Consider the following 22,065-nt stretch of genomic DNA (forward strand, 5'->3'; position numbering starts at 1 on the left):
GAGCAGGCTGAACTCTCGGGTGATGGACCCACAGCTGCAGGAGTGACTCTGAGCTTCCTTCTCCTGCAGTCTGTTTAAGCAGGGTGAGCTCCCTTGCTCTGCCCCGGTCAGAGGAGGTCAGCCCGAGAGCAGAGAATGGTTGGCTCACCTCAGACAGGTACAGGGAGCAGCAACCTGGAGGTACCCCGAGGACAGGGAGATCACTTTAAGAGCTGTAGAACTTTTTCATCCTGACCATAGCCCCAAAGGATGGTTTACTCCACTCTATTTTAGTAAGAAAAAAAATAATTTTTAATCTTAATATACCTCATATTAAGCCAGTAGAACCTTCCTCAGAGTATTCCATTTACTCCGGACACATGGGCCAGTGTAGAAGGATATCTGAACCTGGGTCCCTGTGTGTCAGCTCTCCGTGTTTGTCCACTCCCCCTCCCATGGAAAAGTGATTGGCTTGGAGTCCAGTGGTCTCCTCCGTCCTGGGCTCCTAACCCCAGTCTGTGGGCAAGTTCACAGAGTCCAGGACGCCTCTGGGATTATACATACATGTGGAGTATATGCATCAGTGTGGGGAAGGGGAGGAGTGGCTTTTGTGACAGTCTCAAGAACGTCAGTGCCTGGGAGGCACAGACTCCTGCCCCAGCTCTCCCTGGTCCCTCTTGGAGTTCCTCCTCTCACTGCTGAGGTGGGGCCCGCTGCCTAGAAGGAGGGGCCTGTCTGCTGTTCCCGTTGGATCGCCGGCTGCACATGTCTCAATGGGAGCAGGCTCAGGGAAATACAAATAGCACTGCATGCTTTTATGTTTCAGGTGTATCCTATTAAATGGGCTTTTGTAGTTGCCCCTGGGAATCTGCGTGTAATTGGTGTGTAAAATTGTTTCTGTGGGAAACAAACAGCCAGCTTACCAAAACAGCCCTTCTGTAACTGGATTATTTAGGCGACACATGGCTTGTGACGATGCTAAATGTTCATTTCTGGAAAGTGATATTCTTGTAATTCAAAGTAACAATGACCCTGATACCTCTACAGCTCATGAAGGGGGTATCCCAAATGGATTCCAGTCAGTCCGTGAGCTCCCAACATCATCCTACCCTGGGTGCATTTTTCTGGAAAAGGGTTTACCGCTTTGATCATGATCTCCACAATGTCTAACTGCAGGGGACATGAAGAGCATCTGCTGTGGAGAATCGGGCCAGGAACAGCCGGGATGGCCTGCCCAGCCCAGGGGCAGCCTCTGCAGGGCCGAGCTCAGCAGTCCCAGAGGAGCCCTGTGGAGCAGGGCAGTGTGCCTTTTGGGGCAGCGTACCTTGCTCAGCCCTGGCAGTGGGATTCTGTGCTGCTGAATTGAGCGTGGGGACATGATCGTTTCTCTGAGGCTGCCCCTGCCTTCCTGACTGGACCCTCTGTCCTCCGTCTCTAACTTGCCCCCATGTGTTCTCTGGGAGGTCTTCTCAAGCCCCTGGTCACCCCAGGAGTTGTCTACTCACTATTTAATTAGGTCTCTTCATTGCTGACCAGTAAATATTTATCGTGTATCTATTAAATGGTGATACTTTTGCTTCATGGGGAGGTACAAGGTTAAAAAAAAAACCTCAGGCCCCACCTTTAGAGAGTCAGTGTCTGGTACCTGGAGCTCAACATGATGAGTGTGTAGTGTGGGTACAGACGTAATAGGGCTACAAGCAGCTGCTGTCTCCCCCAAGGCTGCTGGGGCAGGTGAGGAGTGCTCTTTCTCTGGTTCATCCCTTAAAGGCATCGTGTGTGCCACTCTATTCTCCTCTGGACCAAAGACCATGGTCTTCTCTGTCATTATGCTGGAAGATTCTAAGGGCTGATACCTTTTCTACCCTCTCTCCTGTGTCATAGCCCAACAGGAGTAGGGAGCTCCCTGTATAATGGCAGCAGGGGTGCCTGTCTACCCCAGCAGTTCTTCCTCCTCCTATTGTGGGTCCTGCGACTTGAGGGTTAGCAGTGTCCCTCTTCTTTGGATGCACTTGGGAAGGACTGGCTTGTTGGTGTGGCTGAGAATTGTAGCCACTCCCTGGGCTGCATTCCATTAGGATCAGTGCCCTTGACCAAGCCATGTCCCCAGCGCTCTGTCCGGAGGAGGAGCTTGACAGCACTGCCCGGGAGCTTAATGATCAGTTCAGTTTTCTATTATTGGTTAAGTGGGGAGTAGCCCCTCCAGGGTCCCTTGTTCCATGGGGGGACAGGGTGAGGATGAGCGGAGGAAGCCAGGTACAGGCAAGAGTGGGATGGAGAGATTAAGAATGAGACAGGTTCCTGTCTCACCTGGAGCTGAGCTCTGCATGAATGGCCCTGGAGGAGGAGACAGGAGCTTTCATCCTGGCTGGGTGCTCAGCTGGAGGCAGGAAAGCCGATTCCATAGCTCAGTGGGAGGTCTCCTCTGATTATACTGTTTGACTTTCTGTCTTCCTTTCTTCTTGTCTTTCCTTTTCCTAACAATCAGTAGAATTACAGTGTTCTCAGCTCCCACACAGTAGCACACCCTGAGAAGGTTGAGTCACGACCTGTCATCCTCTGAGCCTGGTTAATACACAGCCAGGCTCACCTTCTGAGCAGCCTCCAGCCTGAGCCAGACTGCAGACCCCTCACCTCCCAGCCCTCCAGCATCACAGGCCAGAAAGTACCCTTTCGATTAAAATGAAAACAGTGTACAAATGTCAAGGTCTGTCATCTACACAAAGGGCTTATTTTCTTTTTAATGCATCCAATTTTATTATTTGTGACATCTTACTATGTTCATGTGGCTGTAAGAAAAGGACAGAACAGTTTCTATCCCAGGAAAATCCCATCACGTCATATGGGGACAATTGGAATGTACTTATCTCCCATACTTTTGCTTCTGTGAATTTTTATTCCCAGCTCAAGGCCTCAGACTGCCGTCTATCCGGAGAGGATGATGATGGTGATCGCAGCATGGTGCCACACGCTGCCTGCAGCTGGGGCCTCCCACAGATTGCTTGGGTTTTCAGCCCAGCTCTATGACCCACAGCTGTGTATATAGCCTTGGGCAGTCACCTGCCCTCTTAGTGCCTCAATTGTCCAATCTGTGGAATGGAAATAATGTCAGTTCCTACTTTGTGGGGCTGTTATGAGGCTGTAAAGCACTAGTCAGTACCTGGCACAGCAGGGCTGCATACATGTTGCCCGTATTGTTTATGCACTTGTTTTATTATTGTGTCTGAGGTACCTTCACCCTACCCCGACCCATTTCCAGGGGATTAAGCAAAAGGTTTCTTTTCTTTGAGCTGGTGCTGCTGCTGCTTTTCTCCCAGGCACCGCCAGTGTCTGGGAATGAAACTGAGCTGCCTTACAGAGGCGGTGCAGGGGAGCATCCCCAGGGCCTCTGTGCTGTAAGAGTGGTTTCTCTTCATCTCTCCCCGCAGGGTGTGGCCACTGTAAGAAAATGAAGCCGGAGTTTGAGAAGGCAGCAGAAGCCCTCCATGGAGAAGCAGATGTAAGCTTCCTTTCCTTCCCCATCACTGTTGTCTTTGAAAGAATCACTGACAGGTGAAATCATTATGACTTTCCCCTGCAAGCCCTGCCACAGCTCCCCTGGTCCCTGGAGGCCAGCAGTACCTCTCTGTGCCCAAGTAGAACATCTTAGACAGATGAGATCTTAGAGGGGGGCAAAGGGACTATTGAACCATGTTCCCATGCCAATCAGGTGACCTCTGCCTGCTCCCTCTTTTCTCTGGGACCCTGGCTAACGGGAACAGGTGCCAATCTATTCAACGTGGCTGGTGGGGCAGATTTGAAAACCTCATCCCAGCCCATAAATGATAAATGATGGCCATGCCAATGTTCAGTTGTTCCCTGGGATACAGGAGCCCACCCGGCTAGCCACCCAGTTACATTCCGGCAGGTCCAGGATGGGTTTGGGGGGCAGCGTCTGGGCTCCTGTGTCCCACCAGCGCCGTGTCTGAGGCTGTAATGCATGGTTGGCCTTTCCCCCATCCCAGAGCTCTGGTGTCCTTGCAGCTGTCGACGCCACCGTCAACAAGGCCCTGGCAGAAAGATTCCACATCTCAGAGTTTCCTACATTGAAGTATTTTAAGAATGGAGAGAAACATGCAGTGCCAGCGCTCAGGACAAAGAAGAAGTTTCTCGAGTGGATGCAGAAGTAAGTGTTGCAATCTCAATAGCACATTCTAACTGCTGGCTGATGGCCCCTGGAAACCATCTTGAGGAGGTGAGGTAGGCGTTATGGCCCAGCGTCCTGGGCTCAGGCCCACAGGAGCCAAGACGGATCCGACTTCCTCAACCCTAAAGCCACCCCTCATGTGCTCATCACGTGTTCTGATCAGTAGGTCACTGGCAGCCCTGGACACCGCTTCATCGGCGCACTAAACCCTGTGTTGCCTTTACTCTGTCTCGGTCTCCTTAGCCCTGGGTCTCATTGTCTGCATTTTATTCCATCCCCTTGGAACACATGAAAGAGACACAGCTCTTCATAGCCAGAGCTGGACTCATTTCATTCAGGTTTGCTAGTGATTGGCTGGGCCTTCGGTGGCTTGCAGCTGAGGATAAAGATTTTGAAGAGCCCCCTCAGCCTGTCTATTAGTTTGCTAATATTACCATAACAAAGTAACAGACCAGGTGTCTTAACAACCAAAGTTTATTTTCTTACAGTTTTGTTTTGTTTTGAGACAGTCTCACTCTGTCGCCCAGGCTAGAGTACAGTGGTGTGATCTGGGCTTACTGCAACCTCTGCCTCCCAGGTTCAAGAGATTCTCCTGCCTCAGCCTCCTGGGTAGCTGGGATTGCCAGGTGCTGCCCACCACGCCTGGCTAATTTTTTGTATTTTTAGTAGAGACAGGGTTTCACCATGTTGGCCAGGCTGGTCTCGAACTCCTGAGCTCAAGTGATCCACCTGCCTCGGCCTCCCCAAGTGCTGGGATTACAGGCATGAGCCACTGTGTGCAGCCTATTTTCTTACAATTTTGGAGGCTAGAAATCAGAGATCAAGATGTTGGCAGGGTTGGTTTCTTCCGAGGCCCCTCTCCCTGGCCATCTTCTGCTTATAACTTCCCATGACCACCCCTCTATATGTGTCTGTGACCTAATCTGCTCTTTTTATAAGGACACCAGTCATGTTGGATGAGAGCCCACCCTAATGACTTCATCTTAGCTGAATTATCCCTTTAAAGGGATAATTTATCTCTAGATGTAGTCACATTCTGAGATAATGGGGGTTAGGACTTCAACATATGAATTAGAGGGAACACAGTTGAACCTATATGGTCTGAGCTACTTTGTTAGGACATGGGTCAGAGATGAGGTGCTTATTTAAAGCACAGACTCTGAGACTCTTTGATTCAGGAGGTGTGAATGGGACCCTCAGCCATGGTGTTGTGAGAAACACCAGCTCGTGGAATGGGAGCAAAGTTGCCACTGAGTTCAGGGAAGGCCTCTGGCAAGAGGTGAGTGGGTGGGTGAGATCCTGGCTTCAGTTTCTCCCACTTTGTCCTGATCGTCCACTGGGAGGATTTGGAGAGTAGCCAGGCATTTGTCTCAGAGACCAGAGGGGAACGATGTTTTGCCTCTGAAAGGGACAAGGTGCTCATCCCTCAAGGCCTTCTGGTGTCTGAAGCAAGGGGCTTATTCACACCCACTTTTCCAGCCTTGCTCTGGTGCCAGGGCTGGTTCACTGGAAGGGATGGGGCGGGGTGAGGAATCTGGCCGGGTCCCTGTGATGCTTGGACTTTTGATTAGAGAACCAAGGGAATCCAGAGTGTTAGTCATTGCTAATCAGTGCTCCAGAGTCCTGGACACAAACAGCGAGCATGAGGGGCTTCTGTCCTTTCTGTGTGCCAGCGCTGCCACTGAGAGCCTGGAAAGCACTCAGGCCAAGTGCTTTCAGGTTTAAGTACTTTTTAAAATGCTTTGAGGTCAAGAGCATGGGCTTTAGAGTCTGAGAGACCTGGGCCCAGATCATGACCCTGAGCCATTTCCTTGACCCCTGTAAGCCTCAGTTTCCATCTGTAAGATGAAGACAGTAATTTCCCCATAGACTTGTCTAGGAAATTAAATGAGACTCTTGTGAAAAGTGCTCAGCACAGGATGTGATGTGGAAGTACTCAAAAAGTTGAAGCTGGCCGAGCACGGTGTCTCATGCCTGTAATCCTAGCACTTTGGAGATTAGAGGCAGGAGTATCTCTTGAGTTCAGGAGTTCAAGACCAGCCTGGGCAACATAGTGAGACCTCATCTCTACTAAAAATAAAAAAAAAATTACCTGTGCATGGTGGTGCATGCCTATAGTCCCAGCACTTCGGGAGTCTGAGGTGGGAGGATTGCTTGAGCCCAGGAGGTCGAGGCTGCAGTGAGCTGGGCCTCCATTGTACTCCAGCCTCAGCAACAAAGTGAGACCCTGTCTTTAAAAAAAAAAAAGTTGAAACTATTTTTATGACTGACTGTGGCCTTCTCGTGACTGACAGTATCAATGCATAAGTGATCACAGCAGCCAGCCTTTGCAGAATGCTCTCCTATCTCATGCCCCATTTCATCCTCAAGTCCTACTGAGGCTAGAGTTTTTATTCATATTTAATTGGTGAAGAAGCTTAGCTTCAGAGAAGTTAAGGTCCCTGTCCAGGGACAAATGGCAGTTCTTCCGGGCACTTACAGGAGATCCTTCAGATGGAGTGTGAACAGCAGATGGCTCTGGGATGCCGGGATGGAGAAGCAATAACATTTATCAAATGACTGACATTTATTAGAGAATCTAGGTTCTCAGTAAATACAGCTCCTTGACTGAGTAGATGCTTTACATACTTCTCTGCTCTTTGTAAAGATCCCATTGTCCTCATTTAACAGAAAAAAAAAATAGAGGCTCAGAGGGGTTTAGTAACTTACGTAAGGTTGCACAGCTGGTAAATCACCTGGATTTGAACCCAGACCCGCCTCACTCCTTGACACATGCTTTCCACCAGAACAAAGACTGAGAAGCAGAAGATAATGAACAATCATGTAGGTTGCAGGAAGGAGGGGCCCGGGAGTCCAGGCAGAGGTGGCTCTATGTCCTTGTCAAGGAAAGCATGGCCCACAACTAGGGGTGCTGCCCTCCCTAAAATGGGGTCAAGTCTTCCACAATTTACAAAATGACTCCCTAATGGGCTCCTCAGAGGGAATCAGGGAATGTCTTTGCTGCTGGTACAGATTTGTTTGTGATTAAACTGCAGTTTTAAAATGAAATTTTAGAAGGAATGTAGTAGTTTCTTCATGCGTGTTCCCCTGAGTGGTTGGGACATTGTGGATGGATTTCCTTGCCCGTCTAAAAATCTGTCCTCATGGCTGCTTCCCCTCTCCCCTGGCTTCTTGCAGCCCTGAGGCCCCCCCGCCCCCAGAGCCCACGTGGGAAGAGCAGCAGACAAGTGTGTTGCACCTGGTGGGGGACAACTTCCGGGAGACCCTGAAGAAGAAGAAACACACCTTGGTCATGTTCTACGCCCCTTGTAAGTAGCTCGGCTGCTCATGGAGGGGCAAAGTAAGAGGGTTTGGCCGCACCAAACCAAGAAGACCCTCACACCCACCCCAGGGCAGCCACTGATTGATCCTGGGGTCATCTCTACTATGAACCAGGCGCTTCAGTTTTATTCCATGCTGAGGGGTCCTTCAAATCCAGGGCCTTCTTTTGTCAACCCTTTTGGGCTCTCATTCCTTTGGGGCAGCCTTTCTTGTTTCTGTCCTAAAGCCCTCTGCCTCTGTGCTGGTGCCCTCTTGTCCCTGGGTTTCTCCACGCCCCTGTCCCCTACCTGCACTCTTCCCACCCCTCAGCTGCCTCCGCCCCCTCTTCCTCCTCCAGAGACTGACTTATCTTCGGCACCTTGGAACCCCCTCTCCCTGCCCTTCCAGATGGCTCTGGAGCTGTGGTATAGGCACAGCCACATTTGCTCCTGAGCTCCTGTGCGGTTCTCTTTTTAATCAGAGCTTAAGCTGAGGAAGTGACTTGTCTGCTGACATTGGCATCTGTGACCTCGGGTTTCTGTGTATTCCCATTTTGAAGTTGTTAATTGATACTTACAATGAAAGGTTCTTAGAATTTCCCACTCTCTGCTGCCCTTCTCTCTCTCCCCCAGGTTACAGCTCAGCTTAATGGAGTGAGGATAATAAAAGCCGTGGTCTGCAGAGAAGCCAGGCAGCTCCATCTAGCCATAAACCCACTCAGTTGTAGCTGGCCCTCCTGTTGGCTCTCCCTGCCCCCAGCTTTCAAGGGTTCATAATCTGTGTGTCTGCTTTCTCAGGGTCTGAAAGGGGCCGCCACAGTCTTAGCCCCCTCCCTGAGGTGGCCTCCCTGCCCCTCTCTTTCTGCCTTTCTTTCTCAGAGTGGGACTCGTCCTCTCCTGGTCCCTTAGAGAGCTTCTTGCTGTCCTCTTCTGTCTGTAGAGTGTGCCCAGAAACTTAAAGATTTTCGGGAGCTGATATTCTTCCCTCTGGCTTTGGTGGGTGGAAGACTGAGCCTTGCCCAAGGCCATGGAGCAAGTTGGTGGCAGGCCCCTCCTGCAGCCTGGGTGGCTCTCTCTGTCACAGGCACAGTCCAGTCCAGAGAGTAAGAATTTTTTTCAGCAGAAAGTGAGAACTTGGCTGCAGAAGTGGGAGCCCTTGACCAGCCCTGGGGTGAACTTTACAAAGTCCAGACTAAATACTTTCCCCCAGAGATGCTGCTTTTCTTCCCCAGATCTCTAGACCAGAGCCATAGTGTTTCCCCTGCCTCTCTTAAGCTCCTTCCTGACTGAGGGGCCTTCATAGCAGACATAAGACCCCTGCCACCCCTGACCCTGGCTGCAGGGCAGACAGGTACTTGAATCCCCAGGGAATCTGGGATAGACTCTTACCCTTTTGGGCTGCCAAAGATCTACAACTCCTTCCTTCCTTCCTTCCTTCCTTCCTTCCTTCCTTCCTTCCTTCCTTCCTTCCTTCCTTCCTTCCTTCCTTCCTTCTTGCCTGCCTGCCTCCCTTCCTGCCTTCCTGCCTGTCTTCCATCTATCCTCAGGTATCAGCTCTGTGCTGTGCAGTGTCCTGGATCCAGGGTATAAGGGAGGGAAACTTGTCCCTGCCAGGCCTTGAGTGGCTCACTGTCTACCCTGACAAAACTTTAAACACATTCCCTCCAGGGCAGGGTCACTGAGTGACTCAACCTCTGGCAGAGGGCTTGGTCCTTAGAGTTTCTTCATCTCTCTTACTGCATTTTTCTGTCCCTAAATCTTGCCCCAGGGACATACATCTTCATTAGTGGGTTACAGGGGGAAGACTCTCCAAGGATAAAAAATACATATCTTTTGACTTTTAAAATAATAAAAATAATAAAGCTTATTTTTAATATATAAATACAGCATATACAATATACTTTTTATATGTGAAGGATCTAAACACTACATAAATGTCAAATCCCTGATAAAGGTCTAACGTGAAAGCAGCCTGCCCACACATTCCTGCTCCCCTTAAAGCTGCCTCAGCCCCACACCTTACTTTCTCCCACCTTGTCTGCCCCCACATCCTGTCTCCCCAGCTTCTGCATAGCTCTTCCTCCTGCTGTTTCATTGCTCCTTTTACGCTGAATGATCTGGTCATGGTGACTGCTCTTCTCAGGCTGGCTTGGTGGAGTCTCTAGAGCTGCCATTGTCCAGCCCGTCCTCAGTCTTTGTTCCTCTTTCCCTGGGAGGCTTTTTGGTTTTTCTGCTGCCCAGAGGCAGTGCCTTTTTTTAATTTTTTAATTTTTTTTAAAGCCCACATTTTAAAAAATCATGCACATCTGGCCCTCCTGACAACTCTTAGAAGCATCTTCATGCACTTTCTAAAACAGCCCTCCCCCTCGTTATTCATTGGCCCTGCTCTTTCTTTTGGATAATGAGAAAATTAGATGCAACAGAAGGCCATTGATCTGAGGCCTAGATATTTTAAATTGATGGTAACAGGAATTTACACTAGGCTGACAGTTACTTTTATACTTTCAATGAACAAAGGGGTTAAAAAGGAAAAAATTAATAGTGAAACCAAATTTTGAGGAAGGGGGTGGTTGTTTTCAGCCAGCCTAATGCTGTTACGGGCATATGCCATACACAAGGGGCCTGCAGCTGCCTGCAGGATCTGTCTGAGACGTACCTTGTTAACCAGTAGATTGCGCTCTTTAAGTGTTTTGAAAATTTTATAACACCATCCCTTTATAGTATGACACTTTCATGAATTTGAGCTATTTTTCTTTCTGTTATGTCAAATTAGAGAAGTATTACTTGTAATTGCCATTTTAGGCTATTAAAAAATCATCCAGTCTCTGACGTGAGCTAGGCTGTGCTAGGCACATTGCTAAGCTGTGCTTGCCTTATTTCTGATATAACCTATCAGTGGCCCAGGTCTCTTCTGCTCCTTCTGCATGAGATTTGGCAAATCTCTCTACATCCCCATCCCCCATCACCTCCCACAATGTTCTGGGCCAGCTGGCCACTCTGCCGGCTGGACCATGTGGGTGGTCCTGCCCATCTCAGGACTGGCTCAAAGACTAAATTCAGATTAAACTTGTAGCTTAGCCTTAATTTGGTTTCACAAAACCCTTTGAAATGCCAGTCATTATTATCTTATTTTAAAAAGGAGAAAGTAGATGAGCAGGGTTGTTTCTATTCCCACCGTGGCATCTCTGCCTTCCTAAGGCCCAGGGAGGCCGGCTGACATAACAGTGTGGGCTGGAGCCTCCCCATGCCCAGGGAAACCCTTCCCTCAGAGCCCGTCTGCCCGCTAGGCAGTTCTGTCCACCAGTGACTGGGAAAGGGCTGAGACAGGAGGGGAGTTTGGGTTCTGACCTGTTAGTGCTGAGGGAAGGGCTGGAGCAGCCTGCAGCTTCCTGGGCTCACCAGGACAGGAGGAGAAAGTGGCCTCCACAGAGTTCCCTACCCTGCTCCTGAGACACTGAGGTCAGAGCTGGGGGCTCAGGGTGATGCCCAGAACAAGAGACAGATGGTGGAGATAGGGGTCCCAGTATAATTCAAAGGCCTTAGGCCACTCTGACAAGCCTTCTCCCTGGGACAGAGAGCATCAGGGGACCTGAGGACTGTCTGGTGGCTTCCGGTAGCTTCTCTCCCTCTTACCCCAACTGTGGCCCTCCTGTTCCTGGCTTTGAGGTTCTGGTTATTGTAGAGCAAATGGTAGATGGAGAGTTGGTGACCAGGGCCTTGGTTGGCTGCTCACAGTCTGGGCTGGGTGGGGGTTGCTAGGAACGTGGAAGTTAGCAGCAAAGCATGAGCAGTGGCTGTAGAGTAGGTGCCCCTAAATCCCCCCACCCTACGTTTCCCAATGCCACTTCCTCTCAGTCAGGAAATGGAGAGATTTGCCATTGTCCCCAGAGCAAGAGAAGATTGTGGCAGGCTCTGAGAATCCCGTGTCTTCCTCTTTAAGCCCAGAGCTCCCTCTGCACCCAAGATCAGGCTCTTCCTCATCCTCTATGGAAGGAGCAGAACTAGACTACAGTGACCATCACCCCCCAGCCCGGGCAGGAGCACATGAGGCTTGTGACAGGGACTCCTACCAATCCCCCCTACCAAGAGATCAGACATGGCAGGGAGCTGGTTAGAGTGGTAAGGCTGACAAAAGGACCCTGACTGTGGCTGGCTGGGGTGGGGCTCCTGGAGAGGCCTCTCTGGAGCTTTCGGGAAGGGCCCCTGGCCCTGCAGCCTCCCTGCACATCATCACTGTTCCGTGTGCTCTGTTCCCCTCTCACACAGGGTGTCCACACTGTAAGAAAGTCATTCCGCACTTCACTGCTGCTGCTGATGTCTTTAAAGATGACCGAAAGGTAAGGATAGCCCTCTTTATCTCTTGATCTGCCTCCAGCTGATTCCTACACCTGCCGCCTTGTCATTCAGGTCCCTTCCCTAAACAGGGGCAGGTCAGCTAAGACCTATAAGCAGGGAATTCCTAGGGAACCAGGACATTCTCTTTATAAGGAAGATAGGGCAGGCTGGATTTATGCTGCAAAACCGACTAAAAGGGATATGCTGAACAGTTCCAGTACTTACTTGGAGGAGAGGGATGGTTAAAAGGGTCGTCTGTTTACTTTTTTAGTGCTTGAAACTTTTTACTGTAGGATTGTCGTCATGCATTACTTATATAATTAAAACTACGTTTAAAAATCCAACAAAAGTCAACTGGAGGATTCCACGGTGGAGGAGAGCAAGGCTATGTCAGTGGAGCCTCGCCCTGCCTAAGTGAAAGGCTCCTGCAGCTGCCGAGTGGTGAAGCATAAAATTAACAAGCTGGAGCTGCAGATTGGATTAGAGTGCAGGGCCGCCAGGCGCATCCCTCAGGCAGCTGGTGCAGCGGGGGCTGCTGTAGGGAGAGGGCTTGTGGGGCAGGGAAATACCCCTGAATTCGAGGAAGTGCAGTTGACTGCCAGGCTTCCAGTTTCCTTCTCGAATTCCATGACAGGCAGAGTGCTGGTGCAGAGGGCTGCAAAGACTCCTCCCAACCCTAAAACTCAGTCATGGGAACCTCTGGCCTAACAGGCCCTAGAAGCTGGCAGTCTTGTGGGACCCGCATTTTCACACATACCCAGACCCAGAGTCATGTGCGGGGGTGCCTTAATTTCCTGGGTGGAATTCCAGGTGGGGCCATTGTAGTCTGGAAGGAACCAAGGCCAGGCATAAGCTGAGCAGAGAGTCCTACATGATAAACAGGCCAAGCAGGCCCAGACGGAGTTCAGCGGAGGCCAGGAAGGGCAGCTGGTGTCAGTGGAGCAGCACTCATGAGCACAGACAGATGACCATTCCAGGGCTGCGTGGGCAGGGCTTGTAGTTTTGATCAAGGCCAACAGGAGGTCAGGCCTGAAGGTACCATCCAGCCTTGTGGGAGCAGAGATACAGGTGCTAGGGTCACCTTAACGGTCCCAGAGAGAGTGGCAGAGATGGGGAACCTTACATGGACATAAAGTCAAAGGAAGCCAGGCTGGGGACAGACCCATGTAGGTAGAGTGGGGACGAACTGGGGACCTGACTCCCACTTAGACCCAGAGCCCAGGACTCTCCCTGGAGTCAGGGAGTCCCACTGTTACCGATAAGCCCTGGCTTTGAGGCACCCCTCACCCCCACAAGAAGGGAGTACAAAGACCAGAAGAGTTTTCTCCTCTGCCTGCCCCTTTCCCTGGACTGAGGTGGTTGTGGCAGCAGGGGCTTCTTTCCCATGTCCATGTCCCTCATTGTCCACACCCACTTGTGCACAGTACAGGGAGGTTGCTCCCACTGTGGGGGGGGGTGGTCCCAGGATATCCAACATGGCCTGGGTTGCCAGTCCATGGGACTGGAATAGCTGTTACTCCACATCGATGTCCATCACGCCCCACCCAGAATGGGACCCAGTAGTCACTGTGCCATGCCTGGAGCACAGAGTGGGCACCAGTAAGTTCAGTCCCCCAGGCCAAATGGCTGGCTTCCCTGATGTAATGAATGCAACCTACAGGAATCCCAGGCAGGCCAGCTGCATCACCCAGCGGTGCGCTGGGCAGCAGGGGAAAGGCTGAGGTGTGCCATCTCCCTGTCCCACCAGCCACTCAGGTCTCCACAGGCCTAGGAGATCTGTGAGGGCCCTGAGGCATTGCCCTCCCAGCCAGACTGGAAAGTGTGGTGTCAGGGAACGTGGTCCAGTTGAGGCACCCGGAAGGCTGGGGAAACCCTGGAGGGGCGGCCCTATTGACATGGTGCCTCTCTGCCCACTAGACCGCTGCTGAGGCTGTCCTGTGGCCTGACCTGCATCAGTGCAGGTGACGCCAGGCTTGCCAGGCCTCCAGCAGGCAGCTGAGACTCCACCTCTCCTCTTCCGGTTCCCCCTCCACTGCTACACAGGGGCCCTATTTCCTTGGTGCCCCCTCCCCTTAGACACTGACACACCTTTGCTTGATTGTCTTGGACCAGTGGTGGTGTGGCCTTTTCCTGGGTTCAATCCCTCTCTTATTCCCTTTGTTTCTCCTTTCAGCTTCCTTTATTCCAAGCCAGGGATCCCTTACGTGCTTTTAGGAATGCACTTTGTAACCTCTCTGTCTGGCGCAGCTGGCCTGCCTGGGATTCCTGGAGGTTGCATTCATGACATCAGGGAAGCCAGCCATCTGGCCTGGGGGACTGAACTTACTGGTGCCCACTGTGCTCCAGGCATGGCACAGTGACTATTGGGTCCCATTCTACAACTATCAGATTGCAGTCTCTGGAGCATGGTGCCGGAAATGTGCGGTTTTTAAGAGCTGGCTCTTGTGCTGGCCACATGCTGGTGTGTGGGGACTGTTGGCCTGTCCCCTCTCCCTTTACTGGTGAGGGACCCAGGCCCAGCGAGGAGCTGCGTCCTTTGCCTAGGAATGCCCAGCAGGTCACTGACAGCCAGAACTGGGTCTCCTAAGCCCCCACGCTGCCACTTCTTAGCTGGAATTGTGGGGGTTTTTTCCACCCAGAAGCCAGTCCCTGTTCCTTTCCCAATCAATATGCAGTTGGTTGTTCACTTCCATTTTCATAGCCCGAGTCAATATTAGCTCCTGCAGAGATTTATTTTACTGAATCAATAAAGCTGTATGTGGCAGCTCATATTTTAGCTGGGGAGCTTCCACCCCCTCCCGAGAGCTTACTTGGGGACTTTATTGGTTGGCATGCTGGTGGGAAAAGGACTGCAAAGTGTTAGTGTCGGAACAGATGGTGTTATTGAAGGGGCAAGGCAGACAGGACCTTGGTGGCCTGGCAAGCAGGTGGGGGGCTCACCTTTCACTGCACATCAAGGTGTCCACAGTCTGGGGGTGGGGCTAAGTGTGAAGGTCACCCCTCGAGGGAGGCCCTGAGGCAGTAGGGGCCCCTTCTCTGTGATGGGCTCACATCACTACTGGAATCTGGCTATGACATGTAGGTCCTCCTGTTTATGAGGCTGGCTACTGCCTATTCCGAGCAAAAACTTCCTGAGGACAGAGACCTCATTTGTCCTTGAACTCCCCACAGTCATGACACCTTAGACCTGTATAAATGTTGACTGGATGAAGGAACAATATAACATATTTGATATTTACTGAGAGTTCTGCTGAAAGCATTGCTTATGTCATATTGTCCTCACAATAGCTTGTTCATCTAGATATTGTTACGTGCTCATTTTACTGAAGAGGTGATTGAATCTTAGAGAGATCGTATGACTAGCCCAGAGTCTGTCAGCTGGAGAGAGGCAGAGTGAGACTCACAAACAGGCATTGCCAGAGATTGAGTTCTCCTAGAAGTAGATCCTGCCCCTGGGCTCATGTGCAGGGAATTTCTTTGGGAAGCGATCTCAGGAAGTTGCAGAGGGGATCCTGGAAGTGAGACATGAAAAGGGAGGAACCAAAGCAGGTGTTTTATAGGCAGATGACTGCATGGGTTACCAAGGCTCAGTCACAAGGGAGACTTTACCAGGAAATGTGACACAGAGCTGTTCCACTTTGGCCAAGGAAGCCAGCGTACTTGTTCTAGACCCCCATCTGTCATTGGCCTTATGTTCAGCTCCTTGAGGCTGGGAGGATGCTCTGAGGCTGAGAGCAGCAGGTGCTGTGGCAAGGGCTGGTCCGAGAGGATGTGGCAGGACAGCAGAAGCATGTGCCTCAGGAATTCGTGCCGACCACCATAGAACAAATTGAGAAATCACAGATGTTCTGTGTTGCAAGTGATCAGTGAAAATCTTGAGTTGGGTATAAGGGGACGGGCATTTAGACAGGTGAAATTTCGATTGCTGAGAAGAGCTTTCTTCACTGTCTTCTTTCCAAAGAGTCCAAGCTGCTGCCTTAGGAGAGGCACGCATTTGTCTCCTCTTCTGTGGAAACTGCACATGGATTCGCCTTTGCAGCTAGAAGTTGTATTCCGTGTGTGCGGCTGGCAGCTAGTTTAGGTGATTCAGAACAAGTACACATTTCTAATTTAGTAGATTTATAAAACCATACACTATGTTTCCAATAGCTCCGGGGCATGTATACAAATTAAATTCATAATTTAAAGCAATTGCAGGGAGAGCAGCAGCCCAGAGCCATGTTCGTCCAGGACTTTCACAGTGGAGCAGCAGCCCCTGGCCTGGGCTGGACATAGGTCCTCAGTCGCTGGCTGCAAGGAAGGAGAGTGTATGGATGCCCATGTCCGTTGGGCCCAGTCCCATAGCACCTGCCCCAAGAAATGGAATCCCACAATTTGGCCAGGGGAGCATCTGCCTCATGTTTTTAAATAATAAAGTGCTTAAGTGGTGGGCTGGGGTTCTCAGAAGTACGCAGGGGCCAGTCTGGTGGCCTGGGTGAATTGGGCTCCAGGGGACGCTGGGGAAGGTACATTTAGCCTGCCTAAAGGACAGCTACCTCTCCACCCAGCCAGTTGTTGCCTGTGGGAATGCAGGGTAAGTGCCATCAAGTCTTCTGACTTTTAAAGAGAAGTTGGAAAGCCAAATTGTTATATTAAATCTTCTGGTTCCATTTCTATGTTGGCAGTTAATTCAGGTTTATTTATTTATTTTTTGTTAAATTCTGTGTGGGCCAAATAGAACAGGACTGAGAGCCAGATACAGATTGCAGGCAGCGAGTTTGTAAACTCCGTTTTAAAAGTCTCACCATATAGAATGTTACGTAGCTGAAGAGAAGGGAAGCCTGAGGGGGAGGGGGATTAAGAGTGGCGCCTGGTGGAGGGGGAGGCCGCACCTCATTGTTCTCTCCAGCTATCCGTCCTGCAGCTTACCTGGGCACGAGGGACATGATGAGTAAATGTGGCCATGGGGGCCTGCAGGGCTGTCCTACCTGGAAAGGGGCCTCTGTCTGAATGTGAATAACCATCAACCAAAGAACTGTGTGAATCATGGCTATTCAACAATTTTAAATTGTCTTATTGAATCACCCTCTTTTAATTTATTCCAAGCATTCATTGAGCTCTATCTAAAATGACCTCATTCATTATACAGCAGATGCTTGATAACTGGACTTTGTCAAGGTCGACGTTGTACCCCAGCATCTAGAGCAGGCTTGGCACACAACAGGGTTTCAGTGCGTGTTGCCTGGCGGGAGGACTCCCTCTCATGGGAATCTGCCCTCCCTTCCCTAACACCTCTGTATTGGGTATGGCCATTGAGGACCCATTCTCCAGCTTCTGTGGTGTATAATCCTCAACAGGAAACAAGTTCCCCATTTCTGCTTTATACTCTCTTCTTTTGAAAGAGCAACGCATGCTGAGGAAAAGTTACGCAGCAGTGGAATTTGCTAGATGGGCAAGAAGAGACCAGTGGCCAATGTGGGAACCACTTTCTGGCCAAACATTCTGAAGACTTTAGTCATGCAGGACTCCTCCAATTTCCAGATGTGCTTCCCTGATCTCCTCCTATTCCAGTCTTGGCTCAGATGGCGAATCATACGGAGCACCTTTGGCCCGCTCACCTGGGTTCTCTTGGCACCTGGACCACCTCCCTCATCCCTCACATCACGCCATGTTGGAGATGTCTCTTTATCCAACCCCTGCCCAGACTCTGAGCCCCTAGTGGGGACAGAGCTTGTATATGGGGTCAGAAGAAGTGACTTATAGCAGCTGACATTTCCTGACCACAAATCCTGTGCTAGGTCCTGTGCTGATTAGCCTCACATGAATTCTCTTATTCAGCTTCACAATATCCTGATAGTCTAGATATTGTTATTGTCCCCATTTTACAGCTGAAAAAATTGAGACACCAAGAGACTGGGTCATGTCCAGGCAAACCAAGAATGCACTTGGGAAACTTGACTTGGAAGCTCTTGCTCTTAACCTTGACACTACACTGTCCACTCCAAGCAAACGTTCCGGAAACATTAGTTGATAAATGATTGAATCCTACAGTGCTTTACAGAAAGCACCACGGAACCTGTGGTGTTTACAGTTGCTTTCAAGTCGTCATTTCCTTTATGATCATCATATACTTGATTTTCAAGGACAGTCTAAAGGCACTCTAGGCCGAATCCCCTAACGTTACCCATCTGCCTTGGAAATTGAAAACAAGCACCATCAGTCTCAAAGGAGCTCTGAGCTGGGGGTGCCTTGGTTCAATTCCTTCCTGCCACTATGGAGAAAAATTGGAGTGGGCCTGTGACATCGGCTAGATGTGCAATCTCTGTTGTGGGGTCCAGGCCTCAGCCTGGGGATGCCCTGTGTCGACTCTCCTTATCTTACCCCCTAGATTGCCTGTGCTGCTGTCGACTGTGTCAAAGACAAGAACCAAGACCTGTGCCAGCAGGAGGCCGTCAAAGGCTACCCCACTTTCCACTACTACCACTATGGGAAGTTCACAGAAAAGTATGATAGTGACCGCACAGTAAGTCTGGGAGAGGCGTCTGCCCCGGGGTTGCTCTGCTGATGGGCAGGGAAACTTCCACCGAGGAGGGGCAGCACTGAGCGGCATCCCAGAAACCGTAGAAGTCAGCTGAAACACTGCACCAGGAGGCCACAGGCCCTAGGCCTGGCTGAGGCTTGACATAGTTGGAGGAGAGTTCAAGGGAGGAGAGTCACAGATATCCTGTCCCCAAAGCCAGGCTGGACTCCAGATGCCAAGGGGTTTTATTACTTGTCAGGGCTAGTGGAAGCCAAGCAGACCCTCTCCATCTTGCAGAAGTCTGCCTACCTCTTCCCTGTTGCAGGAGTGAGCCCCTGGAAAGGTGGGGGGTGGGGAGTAGAGGGAGAGTGCACAGCCGGCTCAGGGATTAAAGTTACTCTCTCTCTCTTTCTCCCCCTTCCCCACAGGAATTGGGATTTACCAATTATATTCGAGCCCTCCGGGAGGGAGACCATGAAAGACTAGGGAAAAAGAAGGAAGAGTTATAACTCCTGCCTCAGAAAAAGCTTTTCCATTACACTGTGAATGATACCTGTTTTGTTGTTTCTGAATTTCCACATGTTCTGAAGACAAAGTTTTTTATAGCCACTTATGGCCATTTTGTACAATTTTGAAATAAAATTAAACCATTTATTTGGTGGTGTGGTTTATTTTCATGGAGCCTGTACTGACAAAGGTGGATATTCACATCCTCCTCATTCTACAACCTCTGCTGGGAGGTACAGAGCTGTGCTCCAGTGCCCCATCTGCATGGAGGTGACTCCTGAGGATGCCAGCCCCCTGTCAGTCGTTTGAGAGCAGAACAGGGAAATTGGACTACAGAATATCCTGCTGGAAAATGGCAAGCTAATGAGAGGAAATACATCAAGACGATTAATGACTTTGGGAGGCTTTGGTGGGAGTATTACTTGAAGCCAGGTGTTCAAGACCAGCCTGGGAAACATTATGAGCTCTCATATCTACAGAAAATAAAGTTGCTGGGCATAGTGGTCCATGCCTGTAGTCCCAGCTACTTGAAAGGCTGGGAAGGGAAGATTGCTTGAGCCCAGGAGTTCAAGGCTGCAATGATCTGTGATCACACGACTACTCCAGCATAGCTAGAAAGCAAGACCCTGTCTCAAAAATAGAAAAAGGAAAAAAAAAAAAAAACATTTAAAATACTTCCCTCTTTGGCACATTTTAATTTGTCTTTTGGGTGAGGTAAAAATAAAAAAAAAAAAAATAAAAAAAAAAAAAAAAAAAAAAAAAAAAAAAAAAAAAGATCAGGGCAACTGGGATGCTGAAGCAAATGATAACCAAACACTAGCTTTTTCTGGATCATTGTGGTTTCAGTCTTGGTGTGTTTCATCTGTGTGCTTTCCTGGAACTTACTTAGGTATTTTATCTTCTCTCCAACATAAGAAGATATGGAATCTCATCTGGAAAGCACCAGACCCTCTTAGGAAGACAAAGCCTATGCTCAGCGGTTACGTGACCTGCTCACATCCCACGAAATAACACAGGCGCCAGCCCTGCCCACAGGAGGCTCCCAGTTTGAGAGTGACTGGGCACTGCTGGTCAGACGCAAACTCTATACATGGTGCTCTTACTGTTTCCCATTATTTTATTGTTGACTAAAAGGAGGAAGCTGATGTTCTTAGGCTACATGTCAAAACCAAATTACACTTATGGTCCCACCAAATACATGTCACCTCCAAAATCCTCCATTTTAGGCCTGTGATCTCCAATAGCCATTAGCCATATGAGTATTGAGTACTTGAAATTTGGCCACTGCAGCTGAGTGAAGGTGTGTATGTCTATGTCTTTTTTTTATTGCAGTAAAATATACATAGCACACAATTTACCATTTTAATCATTTTTAAGGGTACAATTCGGTGGCACTAAATACATTCACATTGTTGTCCAACCATCATCATCACTATCCATCTCTAGAACCTTTTCATCAACCCAGACTGAAACTGCATATCCTTTAAAGAATGACTCTCCATTCTTCACTCCTCCTAGCCCCTGGTAACCACTATTCTCCTTTCTGTGTCTACGACTTCTACTATTCTAGGAACCTCATACAAGCAAAATCATACATCCTTTTGTATCTAGCATATTTCACTTAGCACGCTGTTTTCAAGGTTCATTCTTGGAAGTGTGTAGCATGTATTAGAATCTCATACCTTTCTAAGGTTGAATAATATTGCATTGTATGTACATATCATATTTTGTTTATGCCTTCATCCATCAGTGGACATTTGGGTCAGTTTAACTTTTTGACTATTGTGAAGAATGCTGAATAATATTCTATTGTATGTGTGTACCATATTTTGTCATCCATCAATGGCATTTTGGTGAGTTTACCCTTTTGACTATTGTGATGAATGCTGCTATGAACATAGATGTACAAATAAATACCTCTTTGACACCCCACTTTCAATTCTTTTGAAAGTGGAATTACTAGATTATATGGTAACTCTATTTTTAATTTTTTGAGGAATGGCCATACCATTTTCCACAGTGGTTGCACCATTTTATGTTCCCACCAGCAAGACACGAGGGTTCCAATTTCCTCAGCCTCGCCAACAGTGATTTTCTGGTTTGGTTTTGTTTCATTTTTAATAGTAGCCATCCTAATGGGTGTGAAGTGGCACCTCATTGTGGTTTTGAAATGCATTTCCCTAATGATTAGTGATTTTGAGTATCTTTTTTTATTTTTATTTTTTTGAGACAGTGTCTTACTCTGTCACCTAGGCTGGAATGCCATGGCACCATCTTGACTCACTGCCACCTCCACCTCCTGGGATCAAGCCATCCTCATATCTCAGCCTTCTGAGTAGCTGGGATTATAGATGTGTGCCACCACACCTGGCTGATTTTTGTATTTTTAGTAGAGATGGGGTTTCACCATGTTGGTCAGGCTGGTCTTGAACTCCTGACCTCAAATAATTCACCCACCTCAGCTTCCCAAAGTGCTGGGGTTACAGGCATTAGCCATCTCACCTGGCCTTCAGCATCTTTTTATATGTTTACTGACCATTTGTATATCTTATTTGGAGAATAAAATACTGTCTTCTTCTCTTTGTTTGCCAATTTTCTTTTTTTAAATTGCATTTCAGGTTTGGGGTACATGTGAAGAACATGCAAGATTGTCATATAGGTACACACATGGCAGTGTGATTTGCTGCCTTCATCCCCATCACCTATATCTGGCATTTCTCCCCATGCTATCTCTCCCTAACTCCCCACCCCACACTGTCCCTCTCCTGTTTCCCCCCTACAGACCCCAGTGTGTGATGCTCCCCTCCCTGTGTCCATGTGTTCTCATTATTCATCACCCACCTATGAGTGAGAACACATTGTGTTTGATTTTCTGTTCTTCTGTCAGTTTGCTGAGAATGATGGATTCCAAGTTCATGCATGTCCCTACAAGGACATGGACTCATCGTTTTTGATGGCTGCATAATATTCCATGGTGTATATGTGCCACATTTTCCCTGTCCAGTCTATCATTGAAGGGCATTTGGGTTGGTTCCAGGTCTTTGCTATTGTAAAACCATGCTGCAGTGGTTTACAATAGCACTCGCGTGCTATTGTAACTCGTGTGCATGTGTCCTTATAGTAGAACGATTTATAATCCTTTGAATATATACCCAGTAATGGGATTGCTGGGTCAAATGGAATTTCTATTTCTAGGTCCTTGAGGAATCGCCACACTGCCTTCCACAATGGTTGAACTAATTTACACCCCTACCAACAGT

General features: G+C 49.1%; 1 protein-coding gene across 2 annotated transcripts in view; it reads left to right on the forward strand.

Annotated features, from left to right (window-relative positions):
- Positions 1–18,952, forward strand: part of PDIA5 (protein disulfide isomerase family A member 5) — a 92,137-nt gene extending 73,185 nt beyond the window's left edge. For both annotated transcript variants that reach the window (XM_017508201.1, XM_017508202.2), the window contains 6 exons: positions 3,408–3,478; positions 3,984–4,144; positions 7,343–7,473; positions 11,731–11,801; positions 18,167–18,301; positions 18,727–18,952. In XM_017508201.1, coding sequence (XP_017363690.1) covers positions 3,408–3,478; positions 3,984–4,144; positions 7,343–7,473; positions 11,731–11,801; positions 18,167–18,301; positions 18,727–18,807 — 650 coding nt within the window. In that variant the 3' untranslated portion in view covers positions 18,808–18,952. The remainder of the gene's footprint in view (positions 1–3,407; positions 3,479–3,983; positions 4,145–7,342; positions 7,474–11,730; positions 11,802–18,166; positions 18,302–18,726) is intronic.
- Positions 18,953–22,065: the final 3,113 nt, after the last annotated feature.

This window comes from Cebus imitator, unplaced genomic scaffold (assembly GCF_001604975.1).
Source record: "Cebus imitator isolate Cc_AM_T3 unplaced genomic scaffold, Cebus_imitator-1.0 Scaffold387, whole genome shotgun sequence".
NCBI classification, from domain to species: Eukaryota; Metazoa; Chordata; class Mammalia; order Primates; family Cebidae; genus Cebus; species Cebus imitator.